Raw genomic sequence first — 19,726 nt, 5'->3', positions numbered from 1 at the left:
AGTTTTTGTTAAACTTAATCCTTACTCTCTTCCTTCCCCAGCAGCAGAAACATCTGGTCGGTTTTAGATTCCCCTTGGATTTCCAACTTCAAAGGGAATTATAAAGAATAACAAATTCATGTACCAGCAGTAAAAAAAAAAAAAACACAGAGCAGCAGGAGAGAATGGTAAAATTGTCCTTATTTGACTGCTAGTGACAGGCGCCACAGGCAGAACTAGGAGGAAAGACAAAGGCAGGCTCACAGGGTGACAACCTGAGTTCCTGGAAGAGACTGAATCTTTGGCTATACTCAAATATGCACGGGCTCTTGCAAACTCAAAGGAATTTTCTCCTTGCATAAGTGAAAAAGTATAAAGAGTTAGGAAGGTTAAAAAAAAAGAAATGGGTTCACATGTACCTGTCACGTAGTAAGCATCAACAGAAGTTTGTTGAAAGGGTAATCAGGAGACAATTTTAAAGATTCACTTAACCTCTGAGTTTTTAACTTAATTTACAGAAAATGGTATGAGTTCTGATTCCATGAAAGGCTGGATAAGCCAACCCAGAAATAACTCAGGCTTCTAAGAATCCACTAGACCGATCATGTCCTCATAGATCAGACCTCCCAGGGTTTCCAAAAAAGTCTGCTGCTTCCTTGCTCTGGTTCCTTATTAAAGGATGGGCAGAAATCAAAGTCCTACCAGAGTGGAGGAATAGTTTGAATGAACTACTGATAACTGCAGTTGTGCCAACTTATGCTTGACATCACCTTATAGAACTGGATTTATCTTTCTCCTCTGTCATTTTCTTAGCAAAACTGAAATATACTTCTTAGAGTGTAGGTCTTGATGTAATCAGACATTAGAAAATGAGAACAATTAAAGAAAGTACAATTTTGCCATTGTAATTACCTGTTACAAATAGCCTTTCCTCTTTCCTGTTTCATGTGCATTGTGTACAACAACAATAAACATATATGATTATCCAATCAACTTGTTTGTGGATAAAGAGAGAGAAAGAGTTAAAAGCTAACGTGTCTTTAAGTAAGTAATTATAAAAGTCTTTAAACTTAGCATTCAGTGGTTATAGATCTCCACACCACAAATACATTAGGTTGATTCATAGTGAAAGCGTTAGTCACTCAGTCAAGTCTGACTCTTTGTGACTCCACGGACTGTCACCCACAAGGCTCCTCTGTCCATGGGATTCCCCAGGCAAGAATACTGAAGTGGGTTGCCATTTCCTTCTCCAGAGGATCTTCCTGACCCAGGGATTGAACCAGGGTCACCAGTAATTTCTGCAGGCAGATTCTTTACTGCCTGAGCCAGTGGGGTTGGTTGATTCATAGAATGGCTATCAAAAACTCAAAAGCAAATGACTTTTGATAAAAAAGTATACATCAACAGCGTCTTAAGAATATTTCGTAGCGTAGGATAAAATAGATAGAATCAGTTCTCTATGGAGCACCAGCATGGTTTGCTAATGGAATAGTCCCCTCAAAAGCAGACCATCTCAAAGGAAGTTCTATATATCACAGACTTTGAGTAATCTCTAGTGAAGGGTAAAACAATGAAGACTGCTCAGCATTTCCAGTGTAAAAGAGCTGAGCTGGCTGCAAAGTTTCTCCATAAATATCTTTGCCTTGAATGGAGTCTTTATCCTTCTCTCACCCCTCCAGGTAAGGGAGAATCACCAAAGTTATCTCAGTAAAAGCATGCCATAATTCCCATCCTTGTGTTAACTGTGCACGATTGTATGTTATGTGTCTTATAAAATTTATCCAAAAAATATGCCAACTTCTTAAAAGATGGGTCTGATGGTATGAACAAAACAGTTTTTTTTCCTTTTGTAACTATCTGTATTTAAGTCTAAATTAAAGTCTTGGCTTGATGGGGGCATTTGCAAAAAATTTCCTGCCCTATTTAAGTAGAATCATCCAACCATGATTTTGAACTATACTACAAGGAAGGAGGTACAGAATATGGAATACTACTTTATTTCAAGAAGAGTCATTTTATAGCAAATGTAAGAATTGAATAAACACCAGACCCCAAGGCCAAGCATAAGAAAATGCTACACACACACACCAAGAATCAAACACTATCATTAAGCATAGTAGTAATAATAATAGTATCTATTATCGTGATGAGACATTTAAAGTTCACTTGGGCATAATGAATAATATTTTAGCTAGAAAGAACTACGGGTAAACTTCCTCTTCTCTTTAACACCCAGTTTATATTCTAGGTTTATATGACATGAGCTACATAATCCAACACCACATGTAAGAGAGAATGCAGGAAAAAGTGAAAACTTATGCCTTTATTTCAGTTGTTGTGTTGGCAAAATCAACCTTAAAATAATGATGAAAAGCTAACTCTTTCCAAATACGGGTATTTTGGGTTATGGTGAAATAGTAGTAGCTTTAAGACAGTATAGTAGCTAGATCCTACCTATCTTTTCCTGGAATGCCTGCTTCAACGCCAAGCTGTCAGGTACATTCCTGACCTTTTGAGGACATTATAATGATGGTAATGCCAGGCCAGGATAAAGAAAAACAGAAATGCTCAGAAGACTGAGGGGAAAAAGACATGAGATGGAAAAAAAAATAGTTTGTATTGTGACACCATCCAGTCTAGCAATTTTTACAGATGCTTTCTGTTTGCTTGAGACAGTTTATTGCTTATGTTATTTCTTCTGTTTCTTTTTTTTGCCATGTGCTTTCCTCCACCAACTTTGTTCAAAAATATTTTGTATGTGTCCATACTGCAAACCCTCATATCTTTCTAGATTTAGTGCAGTGGAGGAACTCTTTTTTTTTTTTCCTCTAAGGGTTAAGACACATTAATATTCCAGCTACTCACTTTCGAGGCCAATGGAAAATGTGCTCCTAAGATTAAATAGACCTGAGTAACACATAAATCCAGTTTATACTGATGCAGGATGGTATGCAGTTACTCACATCCTGAATCTCTGATGAGCGGAATACACCTGTTGGAACAGTCACTGACCTGCAGGTCAAAGACAGCCAGGCAGGATAAAACCTTCACCACTGGTCCTCTGCTGACAGCCTAGTTGCATGAAGCATTCGTTCTTGTGGATTTGGGTGTATAGGAGGTGGTTTAGCTATAGGAAACTGACTTGAGGCTCTTCAAATATTCTGAGGATAAACTAGAGTAATACACACAGGCACAGAGGCAATGAGCACCCTTTGCTCTGCAATCCACCATCTCCCTCTATGCTCACTTTCCTAGACATAGTGCTTTTTTTGGAAAAATTATTCATACCATTAATGTATAATTCCTCCCTTTACAGATTTCTTAAGTGCCCCCTTAGGAAGAAGCCTTTTGTTTTGGCCAATTAAAACAAACAAAAAAACCCTATAAATGTTTAAATCCGGTGTTACATTTGGTTTAAGTAGGTTCGCCATATTTATCTAGGATGTTTTGGGCGCAGCCATGCTGGACTTCTCAGTACTCAGAGGGTTATGTTCCCTTTCACCTCAAATGTGGAATTATATACAGCACAGAATATATCCAATGATGAGCGTAGTTAATGCGGCATTGATCTAGCATGTAAATCATCATCCTAAGTTTGAACCAAAGGAAAACGCCCCCAAAAAAGCTCCCCAAAAAAACTTATCCAAGAAACCTAGCCAAACTTGTAAAATATCTCTGTAGTCAACTAAATTGCCCTTTGGCTTACAGATGTGCATTAAAATGTTATGAAGCACATGTCTGTGATTTTATGATCAGTGTTTACATTTCAGAAAATATGACAATAATACTCAGAAGAAAAATGCTCCTCTATATAATGATCTGAATTGTTTTTAACATTAAAATATAGAAGGTTCTAATGGGCCTGAAATATTGATGGGTTAAATGCTATAATGACTGGGGTTTGCTTCAGAAAAACATGGAGGTAGCACAGGAAAACAATAGGCCATGGGTATAGTCACTGTGCAAGCTGGGTCATGAGTACATGGGATTCATGGCAGCGATCTGCCTACACTCATGTACTTAAAAATTTTCATAATAAACAATTTAAAAATTTATACTGATTTGAACTTTCATTTACTTATTGACTGATTCATTTACTTTTTATATATAAGATTATGGAAACAAAACATAAAAACAAAAATAAGAAAATACTTTGGACATTTAGGTTAAGTAAGCTATCCTTCTTCAGAAACAGTATATATTTATTTAAAATGATGGTTTTAAGGACTATGTAATTACATGTAGAATTCTTAGGTTAAATTTTGAAAGCAGGACATAAAATTATATGGAAAGTATGATTACAGCACGTTTTAAAAAATATATCCTCAGGGGAAAATGAGAGTAAAGAAATATATCAAATGGTTATTAATGGTTGGATTTAAATTATAGAAATAATTACTTTAATTTTTCTTCATTTTACTCCAATGTGTTTCTTCAAATTATTTTTAATAAGCATGTATCATTTTAAAATGAAAATAAATATTTATTCATTAGTGGATAAGATGTGCTCTCCTTTCCGAAGGAGCTTTTCATTTACTAAAACAGAGAATCTACAAACACCCAGAATTGCCCTGATAGTTTAAATCTTCATACCTAGATGTCAAATACATTCATCAGATTTTATCTGATCATAGAAACATAAAGAGCTTTCTGTGTGTTGAATAGAAATAGGAGAAGAACTGGTTTCTTTGCAAGCCAGAAAGAGTGTGAAATTTAGGCCATTTTGTGATGAGATCATTTCACAATGAATGCAAAGGGAATGACTAAAGTTATCCAATAAGCCTCTCCCTTGAGTTCTAAACATTCACACTGATATGAGTTTCTTTTCGGGCAGCATAACAAGCAAAGTTTGAAGTGAGAGTAGGGAGTTACAACTTAAAGGCTTGTGCCCTTCACTGGCAAGATGGGTACCTTCAGAGAGACAGATAGCTGTACAATAGAACTAGAAACAAAAATGAAGAGGAAACAAAAATGAAGCATTCATCCTTGTGGATCTGGGTGTATACCAGGTGCTCTAGCTATGGGAAACCTACAAACTGGACTAACACACACAGGCACAGAGGCCTATCTATTGTGCAGACAGACGTACAATAGAACTAGAAACAAAGATACAGTGACATCTGTAGATTATGTGCAATAGACATGGAAAGTCTCTGCTAGAAAGCTATCTTTATTACCCAAGAGATTATTTTCCTCATCCTATGCACATTCATATAAATAGAAGTCAAGAGTATAGGTGCTAAAATTGTGGAGAATATGATGTTCATAACTAAATAGGCCTGGCCGGGGCCAGGCAGAATATATTCAGATGCCAGGCAAGTCACCTTTCACTCTTTCCTCTCTGGTGTAACTGTCAGTGCATTTCTATGCAGGCTAATCTCTAGTACATTCAACTCTTTCAGGTTCTGTCTTGATGATGTTCTACCAATATTCTCTTAGTCCAGACCTGCACTCTCCTCCCAGCCACTGAACTCTCAAGAATTCTTGAAACTCTGAATTTTAAAACTTTACAAATTCTCACCACAAGACACATAGACATCATTTCAAACCTAGGTTCCCTTGCAGCCTTGATGTTGATCCTCTTACTTAACTGGCAATGTTGGTGATAGTGGTGAGGGTTGTTCATGTCCCTTGTGTTTGTGGGTATACACAGGAGCAATCATTGATTCACATGAAGCAAATACATTTCACATTTGTAGCATATCATCAAAAAACAGCAGGTAATTCAAAACATCATAAAATATGTTTGGAGAATTTTGTCTGCATAAGGCAAAAACACCCAGAGTTCCACATGGAAACATCCATGTTCAGCTTCACCAAAGCACCTTCTCTGTCCACTCAGGGGACTCCTTTGGAAATAGACATATATTATGTCTGGAGAGTTTTTCAAGCAAGTCTTGAATACTTCCTCCCCCGTGCAGCAAAATCAGTGTAAACCGTTTGCTGAACTCTGTGACGATAGGTTCTTAAGACCATGTTTCTTATCATTCTAAATGATGGTATTTCAAATGAATAAATAGGAACTGGAACAGGTACCCTTCATCAATGTCAAAATGCTTTCTGTTCAAATTTAGCACTTGAGGTGGTGGACTCGCCACTGCTTTAGGTCTAATTCTTTCTGAGGTTGGGAGAAATATACTTGACTTCTGTGCACCTCAATATTTTGGGCCGCCATTTAGAGATGATGAAAACATGCTTACCAGACAGCAATGTCACAAGGAATATCCAGTTAGTGATGGTGAAGCATTCTGAAATTAAAAGAATACCATTAGTGCTAGGTATTGGTAAAATGTATGACAACATGGCAATCATAGAAAATAACACATTTACTTCTCACTCAGGACACTGACATACTGACTTTATATAAAAATAAAGGATGCTCCCCTTTGGGAATGAAAATACAACTGCACCCTGAGAAAGGGCTTTTGTATTTGCCTGTGTGTTTTAACTTTAAGGTTCTAACCAGTTGCAACCAGTTGTGAATGACTTGCTGCCTATTTCTGTAATTCACTGTAACTTGTGTTGAGAAAGTTATGTTTTATGGTTAATTATCCATGGTCTGTTTAAAAAAATAAATCAAACCATTGTGAACCACCAGGATTTGCAGCTCCATTTGAACTTCACTGTACTTTTGATTAAACATTTTGTAAATAAAAACAAACTGGTTTCTCCTTGTTTGGGGTTGTTTGTTACTTGTGTTCTGGATATAAATATTGCGGCAAGAGTGGTGGAACAAGCTATGGATTATTTACCCCTGGTTTCATGAGTTGTGAGTTACTGGCCTTATCCTTTTTCATGAGTATAAATAAATGTATAGCATTATATTCCAAGTCCTGTAAGACAACTAGAATGAGTGAACTGAAACCTTTTAAAACCAAAACCTTTTATGCTAAGTCACAGAGCAACAAAACAAACCCCAAATTAACATTTAAAAAGCTTCTACTGTGGAGCAACAAAATCCCCAAATATTATATAATCTGCATTTTAAAAATTGCTTCCCTAACAAGCAGCAAGTCTATCAACAATTCCACATGGAGGTCTTTCCACTGCTTTTATAATGGAGATGCCACAGACAGTTTTACCAGAGATCACCTCCCACCCACAATATCACCATCAGAATGAAGCCCTGAAAATAACCAGAATGATAACTTGAGCCAAAATTGATTTAGAAAGATCAGGAGTTGCTGTAGCTAAAGATAATGAAACATTATAAAAGAAGAATTCTGTATAAAATTTGTCATCATCTTATGACTTATATAAATAAAAGAAGCCTAAAAAATAATTGCCTAAGGAAAATGAGTAAAGTCAAGATTCAAAAGACCCTGTGGCAGAGTATAAGAAGAGTATATTTGAGACCCATAATCATATGGCCCTAACACATCTGCATATGAAACTCAATAAGGATCCCTAAAGCACCTTGCTCAAAATTATGTTTGTTAAACAATCCAATGGTCTGTGCATCACTGACCATTAAAAAGGACCTCCAGGAAAGAAATAAAATTTCTTTCTGCAATTTGTTATTTTTTTAAAAAAGATAGAGACAAGATAATAAGGGCTTTCTTATAAAATGGGGTGATCACCCCTGACTGAAGTTTGAAGAGCACTGTATTTGATCTCATCTGACCCCTTTATTACTATCATGGCTTACTGCTTACTTGCATAAGCACTAAGAGGGGACAGTCACTGCAGCTCACCAAAACATGGTAAAATATTCCTAAAGCAGCTACTATGTGCTGGGCACAACTAGAGTGATTCTTGTTGAAAGAGTAAGTTAGTGACTGAGGTTCTTGTTGCAACATTTAAAAATATCTATTACTATTGCCAATAGCAAAGAGAAGCCAGGTTAAAAGAGTTGTGAAGGACTTCTGAAAAATTAGAAGTTTAAATCTTGCCCTATCTTCCTGTATGCCTGGAAATAGAAAGTTTAGGCTTGTCAACCCTTCCTAGGCCTGGATCCCATACTGCAGAAGAAAAACTAGAAGTAGCTTACAAGTTCCCAGGGCCGTGGTTACAACCAAAAAAGAGTGCAGTTCAAAAGCAGCTGGAATTCATGGGGCATTGAAAGGTCAATTTTGCCCTAAGTATTGTTTAGAGAGTGCAAAAATTGACTGAGAGGGAATTGAAAGTTATTCTGATAAACTGAGGCAGGAAAAAGTCCAAAGATGTTTTACTCAAAGACGTTTTCCCTACTCTTTTGATAACCAGATAGCTCCAAATATTTTTGACAATCAAGAAAATGCTCCTCCATAAAGGAATAAGGTTTCTTTTAAATTCAAGCAAACCCATTTGAAAATCAGGGTATTCTAAATGATTCCCTGTATACAGAACTGTAGACCAAAACTAAGTGCTTGGCTACAGATGATTAATCATGCTAAAATTACATTATAAAGAAACATTTTACATGGTGCAGTATTCAATTTGATAATCAAGTACACACATACAAAACTGCCTATTGGAATCCACACTCAGCTACAATTGAGAAAACCACAATTCAAAAAGATTAACGCACCCCAATGTTCATAGCAGCACTATTTACAATAGCCAAGGCATGGAAACAATCTAAATGTCCATTGACAGATGAATGGATAAAGGTTTGGTATATTTATACAATGAAATACAACTCAGTCATAAAAAGAATGAAATAATGCCTTTTGTAGCAACACGGATGGACCTAGAGATTATCATAGTACGTGAAGTAAGCCAGACTGAAAAAGACAGATATCATATGATATCACTTATATGTAGAATCTTAAAAAAAAAAATACAGATGAGTTTATATTCAAAACAGAAATAGATGCAAAGACATAGAAAATAAACATGGTTACCAAAGGGGAAAAGGGGAAAGGGATAAATTAGGATTTGGGGATTAACATATATATATATATGAGTTATATATATAACTCATATATATATATATTAGTTATATATATAACTAATATATATATATTATATATATATATATATATATAATAGATAACCAACAAGGATCTACTGTACAGAAACAGGCAACTATACTCAATATTTTATAATAATATATAAGAGAAAAGAGAAAATAATCTAAAAGAGAAAAGAATCTTAAAAAGAATTATATATAACTAAATCACTTTACTATATAACTGAAACTAACACAACACTGTAGCTCAGCTATACATTAATAAAAAAGATAAAAAATATGAAGGACACAGAGAAGATATATGTGTAAATACATATGTGAATATCTTGCTTAAAGACTAGAATATTGTGACCAATTTTCATTATGTTTACACAAACAAATCTGTCTGAACTATAGATTCTTTCAAGGAAAAAAATCTGAAAGGAAATGTATTTACAAAATACTTTAAAAACATATGCTAGCTTAGTCATTATTCATATTCAGACAACAAAAGATGTGCCCATGTCATCACACATACAGAGATACTACAACCCCAGTGATCTTGATCATTCAGTTGTTACAACAGTGAGCCACATGTTTAGATAATGAAACCTGAAAAACCAGACAAAACTCTCCTGGCTTTGATTTTTATCTTTATGCACCAGGCTTTTCCATACAAAAGGAATCCAAAATTCAATAGCTAACATATAAGAGAAAGTCAAACAAACTAGGAAATAGCCTGAATCTTTTATAAAAAATAGAGAAAAATCTACCTCCTTCTAGTAAATCAAATCAATTACTAGAACCAATTCCATACAGCCTTACCATCCAGAAGTAAAGTATGATCTAAAGGAATGATACTGATCCCAAATACACAGTGATCAAAAGCTTCAGTAGTTTCTACTCAGCTCCATCCTCTCTCTGCCTGGTTTCACCTACCCTGATTGCATTAAAAACCCTCAGAATTACTAGCACACTACTCCTTACATACCTGATCTTACTTTCCTCTAGCATAAACCTCAGAGTGCCTAACGCTGTGCTCTCTAGCATTTTGCATCCATTTCAAGACCATTTGATAGGCAGAAGCTGAAAGGGAAGACCAAAACAAACTTCCAAAGACCTCTAACCTCCCTCATCAGACAAACGTCTCGTACCCAGAGGACATCAGCCAGTTAAGGGAAACAAACTATTGTAACAGGGAAGGAAGACTAATCAACCTCATACAAATCTCACCATGTTCCCATTTGGGAAGGGAGTTACTCCAGTGAAAAAGTAGGGGGTGTAGGAAAGAAGTGAAGAACTACAAAGTAAAAAAAAAAAAAAAACAAAAAACTTTTATTATACATTGGAGACTTAAAGGCAGTGCAATGAATCCAAAGGTGTTTCAGGGAATAGTGAGACAGAAAGTTTTAAATGAGAATTCCAGAAACTACAAGTTCTTAAATGGATCTGTTGTTTAAGGGATGAATTCTGTAGGAAGTTTGAATTAAGTGTCTGCTGTAGCATCTAGATGTTTTCTCTTTCATTAAGACTTTGGGGTTTGAATATACTTTGTCATGAGAAAAAAAACTGTAGGGCTTTATCCATCCCTCAAAGTAAAAAGCAAGAGAAAGACAGGGTTTATATAACCAGCTTTTTATATAAATATTACATCAGGATACATTTCAAATGAAAACACACACATACACACACACAGCTGTCTTCCTTATCCTTTCTATTTTAAAATTCATTTCTTACTTTAAATGTTGTTGATTTTTCACAAAATAAGTAAAAACCAAGTCAGCATTAAACACCTCAGAATAATTTTAGTCTTATGTTACCTGGAAAATTTACCACATCATGGAGGGTCACAAAATCTTGTTTTAAAGCCAGTGAAGGCACTGACAATTATGGGATGTTTTGTTGCAGCTCAGGGCAACTAGAAATGTTCATGAATGTTAGCTAACTCCCCTCTCAACAGTCTGAAAAAAGGGGAAAAAAAAACTGTAAGTTTTCCCCATCTGTTATTTCCTTTTTTTTTCTTTTTGGCTGTGGAAAAGTAAAATTATGCAAGAGCTTTTGAATGTAAAGGCTGTGTGTGCTTTTTCCCTTTTTGTCTCTGTGTACCGGTTATGCGATGTTGCGTAACTGAGTACAGAGTAGGCGGTTAGCGTTTACTATTGATTTACACTATGCCATCTAATGAATTCAGAATACTAAAAAGAAAGGAGCAGGAAGGCAGGGAAGAAAAAAGAGAAAGAGAGAAACAGGGAGAGGAAAAAAAGACCAAACAGAGGGGAGAGAGTAAGACTCAATTAGAGAAACAATTCTAATATCTGGAATAGTTTCATTCTTATTCCCTTTAGCTCTGATTTTCAGTTATTGTTCAGGTCTCAGAAAAACGGATTTGAGTTAGTGACCCCAATATTCTGATCTTATTTCTAATGAGGATTACTGGCAGGAGAGTGTCTGAAAGTACTAATGTGTAAAATCACTTGAAAGCAATTCCACTACACTGTCAGCCTTCTCCATATGCTCCTGTTGTCATTCTCTCGATACCTTTGGGAATCCATACCTGTGCTAGCCAATGCTATGGTCTAACTAGTTTACCTAATAGCAAATATCATTTGAAAAACACACAGAGATATCACCAGGGCAAAGAGAAATATCTTCAATTTTACCCTTCCCCTTTAAAAATGCATGAAGAATGCATATGGAAATCTTTGAATAGATCACTATTTTACTTTGGAAGGACGTACAAGTGAAAGTCGCTCAGTCGTGTCCTACCAACTCTTTGTGACCCCATAGACTATACAGTCCATGGAATTCTCCAGGCAAGAATACTGCAGTAGGTAGCTGTTCCCTTCACCAGGGGATCTTCCCAACCCAGGGATCGAACCCAGGTCTCCTGCATTGCAGGCGGATTCTTTACCAGCTGAGCCACCAAGCTGAGCCACCAGCTGAGCCACCAAGGAAGCCCTGGAAGAAGGTATATACACATTATCTGACTAAACAGAACAGCCCAATATAGGGCAATGAAGGAGAAACGGTCAATGAGAAAAGATTCTAAACTGATGAAGATGCTTATAAGAGAAATTTCAATAATTTCTAATATTGTGTTTATGGAGAGCGCCTAAAATTAACTTTTAATCTGGATGACTACAGACAGCTCCAGTCCTCTGAGACAGCTCCAGTCCTCTGAGCCTGTCTGATGCTTCTTGTGCCACATAATGAGTTCCCAGAGCTGAGGCTAGAAAGTATGGGTGAAGTTGACTGTGCTGCTAGGCACAGGACCATCCTGTACCTGAGTGCCCTCCTATGGCTGAGGACAATCACTAAAGTGATAAAAAGAAATAGAAATTCTCTTTATTAGCAGCCAGTTAGAGAGCAAGGCAGGGAGCCTGTACCCTTTTTGAATGTGTTTGTAAATGGTGACTAGAAAAAAAATCACCAGAGTTCACTTAAAGGAAAGAACAAGAGTTTGAGGTTACATTTCTAATCTTCCAAAGTTAACTTTTCTCCCATTTCAGCTTAGGAAATAAAAATAGATGCCTACTCCATCCATTTTTCAAGGATGATTCAATGACTGGCAGCCACGTGCACACAGTTTATACCTAGCACCTAGCACAGTGCTCGGCACATTCTCTATGTTCAGCAATACTTGTTGAAACAGTAAAATGATTATGGAAGAAACGGCTCGGTAGGAATAGTATAGTAGAAGAGCTTCAGAAAATATATGCCAAAGATTTACAGGAAATCTTAGGCTGTGCTTAGACTGTAGACACAAAATAATGATGTAGATAAAGTGTCAAACAGTTATTTGGGGATCAGCTGACTTTAATTTCATTTTATTAGAAACAAAGCTTAACAAAATTGTAATACTAGTAATATCAGCAAAGTTTTGTGTTCATTTCCACCATCCCTTTGGACTATTTTTCATTTCAGTCTTGAGCACAGAAAAATCCATTTTAATTTCCATGGACACATTCTAAAGGAAAAGTCATGGGATAGCAACATAATTCATCTTTTAAAAAATCCTGAGAAGAATGTAGCCATTTAGTAATGGGGGAAAATATAGCTTTTTGTTGAAGGGCAAGGCAGGTTGAGTTTTGATTAGGTTATGCAAATTTAAATTAATAGAAAGGCAACCAAGAATGTACTGATTTCCATTTTCTTGGTTACACAGGAGTTTTAAATTTCTGGATTAGAAAGTCAGAAATGCCATCTTTCAGCTAATTGGTGAATAAGACCTTTAGAGAAAGAGTTGCAAGTATAATATTCCAGTTGAAGATTTAACTTAAAGTGTGTTTGGCAATGGTAGCCATAGTACTTTTTATAAAGTGGAGCTACCTTCTTGTTAACTCATCTGGGACTAAGCATGTACAAATCAGTAAAAACTTCCAAAAGGTTTGGTTTTTTTTTTTGATCATTAGTATGATCTAATCTAATTCAGAACTTCCTTCAACAAGCATCCAAGCAGCAGGTCAACAAGATCATTCCATGTGCTGTTTCATTTCATGGATTCTTAAAAGTGGATGAGAATATGCCTGTATCCCTTACTTTGTATGTGAAGATTATGAAGCTCAGAAGATAATTTTCTCAGGAGTTTATATTTTGAGACAGAGCTGAGACTTGTACCTAAGGTTCACAGTTCATTTCTCCACAGGACAGAGTAAGTCAAAGTTGCATAAAGTGAATCTTATTTTAAATGCTATAAGGAGAGATTTCAAAAGTTTTTTTTATAAGATAAAGACTGCTTACATTATGTAAAATGTTCCCCTCAAAGCTATCTTATAATTTTCCATCTTTAACCTGAGTCTCCTCTTCCTCCTCTTTTTCTTCCTCCTTATTCTTTAGACCTTTGGATTGAGTCTCTCTTACTCTGTTTCTCTCTCATTTATCTCTATACCCGGCTTTACCTGGTGACTCAGATGGTAAAGAATCTGCCTGCAATGCAGGAGCCCTGGCTTCAATTCCTGAGTTGGGAAGATCTCCTGGAGAAGGAAATGGCTACCCACTCCAGTCTTCTTGCCTGGAGAATTCCACGGACAAAGGAGCCTGGTGGGCTACAATCCATGCAGCTGCAAGGAGTCAGACGCGACTGAGTGACTAACACACTGGCTTTAAATTCTTCCCTTTTTCTCACTTTTTATCTGCTTCTACATTTATTTATTAGTCTTCTTCACAAAAATAATTTTTTTTTAAATGTGTTTTGAGAGTCTCAGAAATCTTAAAGGAAGAAAAGGTTTGGATTTAGCACTATACAAAAAATAGGTATTTGGTATACATTTAAATGTTTTAAAAACTAAAACAAGGTGCTGACAACCTGAGGGTAAACTACAGCTGTAGGCTCTGCCTGTGTTACAGCTGTCTAGACCTCCAAACTGCCGGGGAGGAAACTGGGCCTTGTGTTACAGGAATCTCATCCAAGATAGAGAGCAAAGGCTCACAATCTTCAGACACGACCACTCATTTTTCTACCACATCAGGTCACCTTTCTGTTTCCTTTTCTTTCTTTTTATTCCACAGTCACAACTATTTTGAGACTGATTGTGGCATAGCAGGAAGAGATCTAGAGAAATCCTAGTGACTTAATGTGGTTTAATGACATTGGCCAAACTCTCAATGCCAAAAAAAGACAGAGAGTTGCATACTAAATCTGCAGTTACACAGAAAGTGAAGTCTGAGGAGGTTCAAAGTGAGCTTAGATCCGATAAAGAGATCTCTGTATAACAGGGACATTGCTGCAAGAATCATTTAGATTGTGTCATTGTTTCCTTTATAAAGCTTAACTCCTGTGGGCTTTACAATTCAGTTAAAATGACTGGCTCTAGGCTGAAATGCAGCTCTAGATATCTTAGAGTGGGAGGTGTTTTTGTTTTTTTTTTTTCTCCCTGCTTATTCCTTAACAAAGAAGGTATACAGCAACTATTTAGCCATTTCAATGACATCTCTAATACTTTGGCCATCTGATGCGAAAGAGCCAACTCATTGAAAAAGACCTGATGCTGGTAAAGATAGAGGGCAAAAGGAGAAGGAGGCAATAGAGAATGAGACGGTTGGATGGGATCACCAAATCAATGGACATGAACTTGAGCAAACTCTGGGAAATAGTGAAGGAGAGGGAAGTCTGGCATGCTGCAGTCCATGGGGTTGCAAAGAGTTGGACATGACTGAGCAACTGAACAATAACAATGCCATCTGGATTCTGACTGCACATGCATGTGTGCTAAGTCACTTCAGTTGTGTCCGCCTCTTTGTGACCCCATGGATCATGGCCTACCAGGCTGCTGTGTCCATGGAATTCTCCAGGCAAGAATGCTGGAGTGGGTTGCCATTTCCTCCTCCAGAGTTCTTCCCAACCCGGGGATCGAACTCGCATCTCAAGCTTCCTGCATTGGCAGGCATGTGCTTTACCACTTGTGCCACCTGGGAAGCCCTTTCTGGTCACACACCTCGCCCTAAAAGAGTAGGTGCTAATCAAGGAGACTAATCTACACTGAGCAAAAGTGAGTAACATCCACTGTGGAAAGAAGGATATGAAGTTGGTACAAGGATGGGCAATAAGTGGATGTTTTATTATTTCAAAAGACTTAATGTACATCACTTGGATAGATATTTCATTACACTTTATTGATATGAATAAGATTCTGGCAATACTTTGGTAAAAGTCTACCATTTCTATTTGTTGACTAGAAAACATTACAATTACAGGAGGCAGAAATTCCTGGTGGTTTCCTTAGATCTCCTTCTTTGTAAGCCCATTACCAGGGTAGCTATAATAATCAATAATTTGTTAAACGCCTTATTCCTATGTCTTTAGCATTGGTTAATGTTTATAGCATGATGATGCTAGCCACAATGGTGAGAATGGTTAGGAGGAGGAAGTCCCAGACAGAAGTTAAAATTAATAGGCCAGAAGCAAACTAGCATTTATTGAATACATATTATGTGCTACATCCTTCCATGATATCATTCATTTAATACAAATCCCCTGTGAATTAAGACTGGCTTAAGTTTCATAGATTAGCAACCTAGTTACAGAGCTGTTAGCTTAATTTGCTTAAGGATACAGCTAATTAAAAAGCTGTGGTGAGGAGAGTTAGGACATATTGGACTCCCATAGTGGTTCATAGATAGTGTAATGTACCACAAGGCCAGGAAGAGAATATGAAGCCATCTAACCAAAAAAAAATTCTCTACACCAATGATGAGAACCACCAAAAGTCCCAAGTAGGGGGTGGGAAGGATAAATGACTCCTAAAAAAAAATAGAATCTAGCTTTGCTCTCGGCTATGACAAATCCTTGTTTTCCAAATTCATATCTGGAAAATGTTCCTTATCAAAGGTAAAGAAATGCACAATTTCTCAGGAATCTTTCAATCACACCAGCTATTTGAGTGTTTCTAAAAATTCCTTTAAAGATTTATACTGAATAAAGGTAAAAAATATAATAAAATTTGACTAAAATTTGATGATTAGCATATTAACAATTGATTGTATCTATGTATGTATATTTGTGTCTACGTGTATTACATACATTTTTTCTTTATGTCAAAGCTTATGATAATTATTGTACTATGAAGTACTTGACAGAGTCTAAACAATGGATCTGTTAAGCCAGGAGGAAAGGAACGAAACAAAGAATAAGTAAAGGAGAAGCATGTGTGTATGTGTGTGTGTGTGTGCATGTGTATGTATGTGTATACATAATTTTCCTCAGAATTTTAGTCCAAAAATATTTAAGCTAAATAAGCCATAATGCTGTAAGTCTACATTGTGTATACATGTTTGTGTGCATACATTTTTTCACTCCTTGCCAAAATTTTAATTACTAAAAAGTACTTGACAAAATCTAAACAAAATCTGAATATGTTAGGCCAGGACAAAGGGAAAGAAGCAAAGAACAAGAAAAATGGAATGTGTGTGTGTGTGTATGTGTGTGTGTGTGTAGACAAAAAGTTTTACTATGTTAATCTGGCAAACAGTTATTTTTCAAAAGTCTGCTTTTCTATAGTGAATCTTTTATATGTAGACATATTATTTTATACTACTCATAAATAAACACTTGTTGAAAATAACATTAGAACACATCAAGTAAGTAACAGCAGTTTTGGAAAGTCTATAGTTTGAAGTACTATTGAGTTTACCAACTTTATACATTGCTAGGAAGTATTCTTTCAAAATAATTAATAAAATGGAGAGTATGCTCCATTTTTCACACACTACAGGTTTTTGGAATGAATTTTTCACAACTGTATTAATGTGTGTGTGTGTGTGTGTGTGACATATTATTCTCAGGACCTCTGGGACATTTTTCTTAATAATTTTTTTTTAACAGCTCAGCTTTTTATTGAATGTGTTACTAAAGAGTTTTAGTCAAAAAGATCAAAGCCCGTGTCATCATCAGACTCTTCAGATTCTTCTTTCTTTGCTTTTACTTTCTCCTCCTCAGCTGGGGCAGCAATGGTGGATGGGGCAGGACCTCCTGCTGGTGCAACACCAGCTGCTGGGGCAGGTCCACCAGCCCCCACATAGCAGATGAGGCTCCCGATGTTGACATTGGCCAAAGCCTTTGCAAACAAACTTGGCCATAAAGGCTCAACATTTACACCGGCTGCTTTAATGAGGGTATTGATCTTATCCTCCATGACCGTCACCTCATCATCGTGTAGAATGAGGGCAGAATAGATGCAAGCGAGCTCCGAGACAGAGGCCATGGTGTGGGTGAGTGCTAGGTAGGGGATGCTGGGTGCGGTGCTAGTCACCAGATGAAGTGAGGGCCTCACCCCAAAACGGCCTTAGCTTCCTTGGAAGAACCGAGCACCTTAGTGGCAGCAGAGGAAAGACTTAATAAATTTTTAAAGCCAAAATTTGGTAAGGAAGTTAAAGTAATAGCAGCAAAACAGGTCTGAAAGGAAGAATGAACAGTTCTTAGGCAGTGCTAATTTATTTCTCAAGTTTTAATGAGTCCTTGCTCTGTCCTTCCCTCCTCTTCTTGCTCAAGTCTGAATGTGTTTGAGAGCAAATAGGAAGAAACAGTAGCTTCTGGCTTCAAAGAAGCACAAAAGAGGAGAGAACTAGATCACCTCCTGGGCTCCCATTTCCTTCCTTTATAAGAAAAAGCAATAGTAAAATGATCAACAGGAAAAGCGATGACAAGGACTTTGACAGTTCTGTGGTGTGAGGCAAAAGCAGGATTTGCATCTGCATAATTTCAGGGACTTTCTTCAAAATTGAGGTCCTCTGGATATTCTTATAATAATGCTGAAAAAGTGACATGATCTGTTGTGGAAATAGGTGAGATTTATGGGAAAGAGGAGGCACTCTTATTTTCATATGGTATTTAAACTCATGATCAAGATGTAACTTTCAACATTAAAGAAAATTACCCAGTTAACTCGAACCTACTCAAAATAACTCACTGTACCCTCCCCACTAAAACAAAACAAAATAAAGCAAAACTCGCAACCAGTTATTTTGACTGGTGCAAACAGTGACATGAAAGTAACAGATGGAAGCCCAGTTTTACTCACACAACATACTCACTAAACACAATCACACACAGTCCCACGAAAATAACTTAACAATGGTGACTATGGCCTTATGCTTCAAAATATCTCTTTTAGGTGAGTTTCCTTAAAGACTTCAGGGGGCTTGTGAAAAATAACCTAGAATGAAACTAACTCATCTGTCCATACCTTGAAATGGGAAAGAGCTGCCAATCACAGCCTGCAAAGAGAAATCTTGTCACCTTTGTCAAGTCCTTTCTGAGGATTGGAACAGGTGTTCTTTTCTTATGCATTATTTTTTTGTTGTCTGGTAGTATTTTTAGGAAGGGTGATGATATATCTGTACTTTTAAAAACACCACATTACACAGCATCTAAAAACTTTCATAAATCAAATAATTAAAAGTAACAAATCTTCCTGCTAATTGCTCCTCAAAGTTGAAAGAAAGGTTATTTTCTTACCTTACACCATGCCTTCCAATCTGACAGTGTCGTTCAATGGATAATTTCAATGTCAGTTACTGATTTTCACCTCTTTTATTACAGAGACTTCCAGCAATAATGAAATGGTGCTGATCTGCTTGCATTCACTCTATATAAGGTCTATATTTATATACTTTGCTTCTATTTAGATCTATATTTATCTGCTTTATCTGCCTACAGTGCATCTGTTTCTCATACACACAGACATATATTTATATATATACACACATACTGTATATATATATATATATAGGTTATATATAAACACACATACCCACAAAAATGTATGAATGTATGCTAGTGTGCTTATTTCAACGAGCATGCAGGTGCATAAATACTCAGACACATGACAAATACACAAAGAACATAAATGTACATATAAACAGAGTTGCATGGCGAGAAGGATACCTCAACAACAGGCCTGTCTCAATACTTGGCTCTTGGCCTCTGAGGTTTTACACACTCTGAGTGACAGCTATGTTCAACTCTGGGAAGAAGAAAAGTCTTCAGAAGGAAAAACTATATAACTAAGTAGAGAGCATTCATTCTGATTTATTCAATTTTAAGATGAGGAAACAGACACTGCGAGGCTAAGAGCAAAGATTTTACAGCTTTTTAGTGGCAGAGCTGGAAACAGAACTGGGGTCTCTGCCTTCTAGACACTCATTTATTATTCTGAATGGAAACAATGAAAACATTTTGATCAAACCCAATATCATCTTCTAATTTCCACTCTTTTCCAGTTTCCCCTTTCCTTGCTGCATAAAATCTAAGCAACCAACATTCACTGAGGGTCAGGCACTGTACCACTGTACCAAATGTGCTATTTCATTTAATCTGCACAATATCTCTATAAAGCGGGTATTATTATTCATGTTCATCTTACAGATAAAAAAAAAAAC

General features: G+C 36.6%; 2 protein-coding genes across 42 annotated transcripts in view; both read right to left on the bottom strand.

The window, feature by feature from the left end:
* ZBTB20 (zinc finger and BTB domain containing 20) overlaps positions 1–19,726 on the bottom strand; it is an 846,735-nt gene that overhangs the window by 362,482 nt on the left and 464,527 nt on the right. For all 41 annotated transcript variants that reach the window (XM_061167116.1, XM_061167114.1, XM_061167131.1 and 38 more), the window contains one exon: positions 6,180–6,227. The gene's annotated coding sequence lies outside the window, so the exon portion shown is untranslated. The remainder of the gene's footprint in view (positions 1–6,179; positions 6,228–19,726) is intronic.
* Positions 17,206–17,550, bottom strand: LOC133073972 (large ribosomal subunit protein P1-like). Its single transcript, XM_061167951.1, has 2 exons — positions 17,485–17,550; positions 17,206–17,403 (listed from the first exon to the last, which is right to left on the bottom strand). Exons 1-2 carry the CDS (start codon positions 17,548–17,550, stop codon positions 17,206–17,208), a joined length of 264 nt encoding a protein of 87 aa, XP_061023934.1.

This window comes from Dama dama, chromosome 19 (assembly GCF_033118175.1).
Source record: "Dama dama isolate Ldn47 chromosome 19, ASM3311817v1, whole genome shotgun sequence".
Taxonomy (NCBI): Eukaryota; Metazoa; Chordata; class Mammalia; order Artiodactyla; family Cervidae; genus Dama; species Dama dama.
Note: the sequence above shows the minus strand (reverse complement) of the source record. Positions and strands in the feature narration are given on the sequence as shown.

Bases quoted from the DNA above. Each gene is read 5' to 3' on its own strand.
- LOC133073972 (XM_061167951.1), bottom strand. From the start codon at position 17,550: ATGGCCTCTGTCTCGGAGCTCGCTTGCATCTATTCTGCCCTCATTCTA. The intron at 17,404-17,484 runs GTCATGGAGGAT...TTGTTTGCAAAG, and splicing joins TACACGATGATGAGGTGACG to GCTTTGGCCAATGTCAACAT.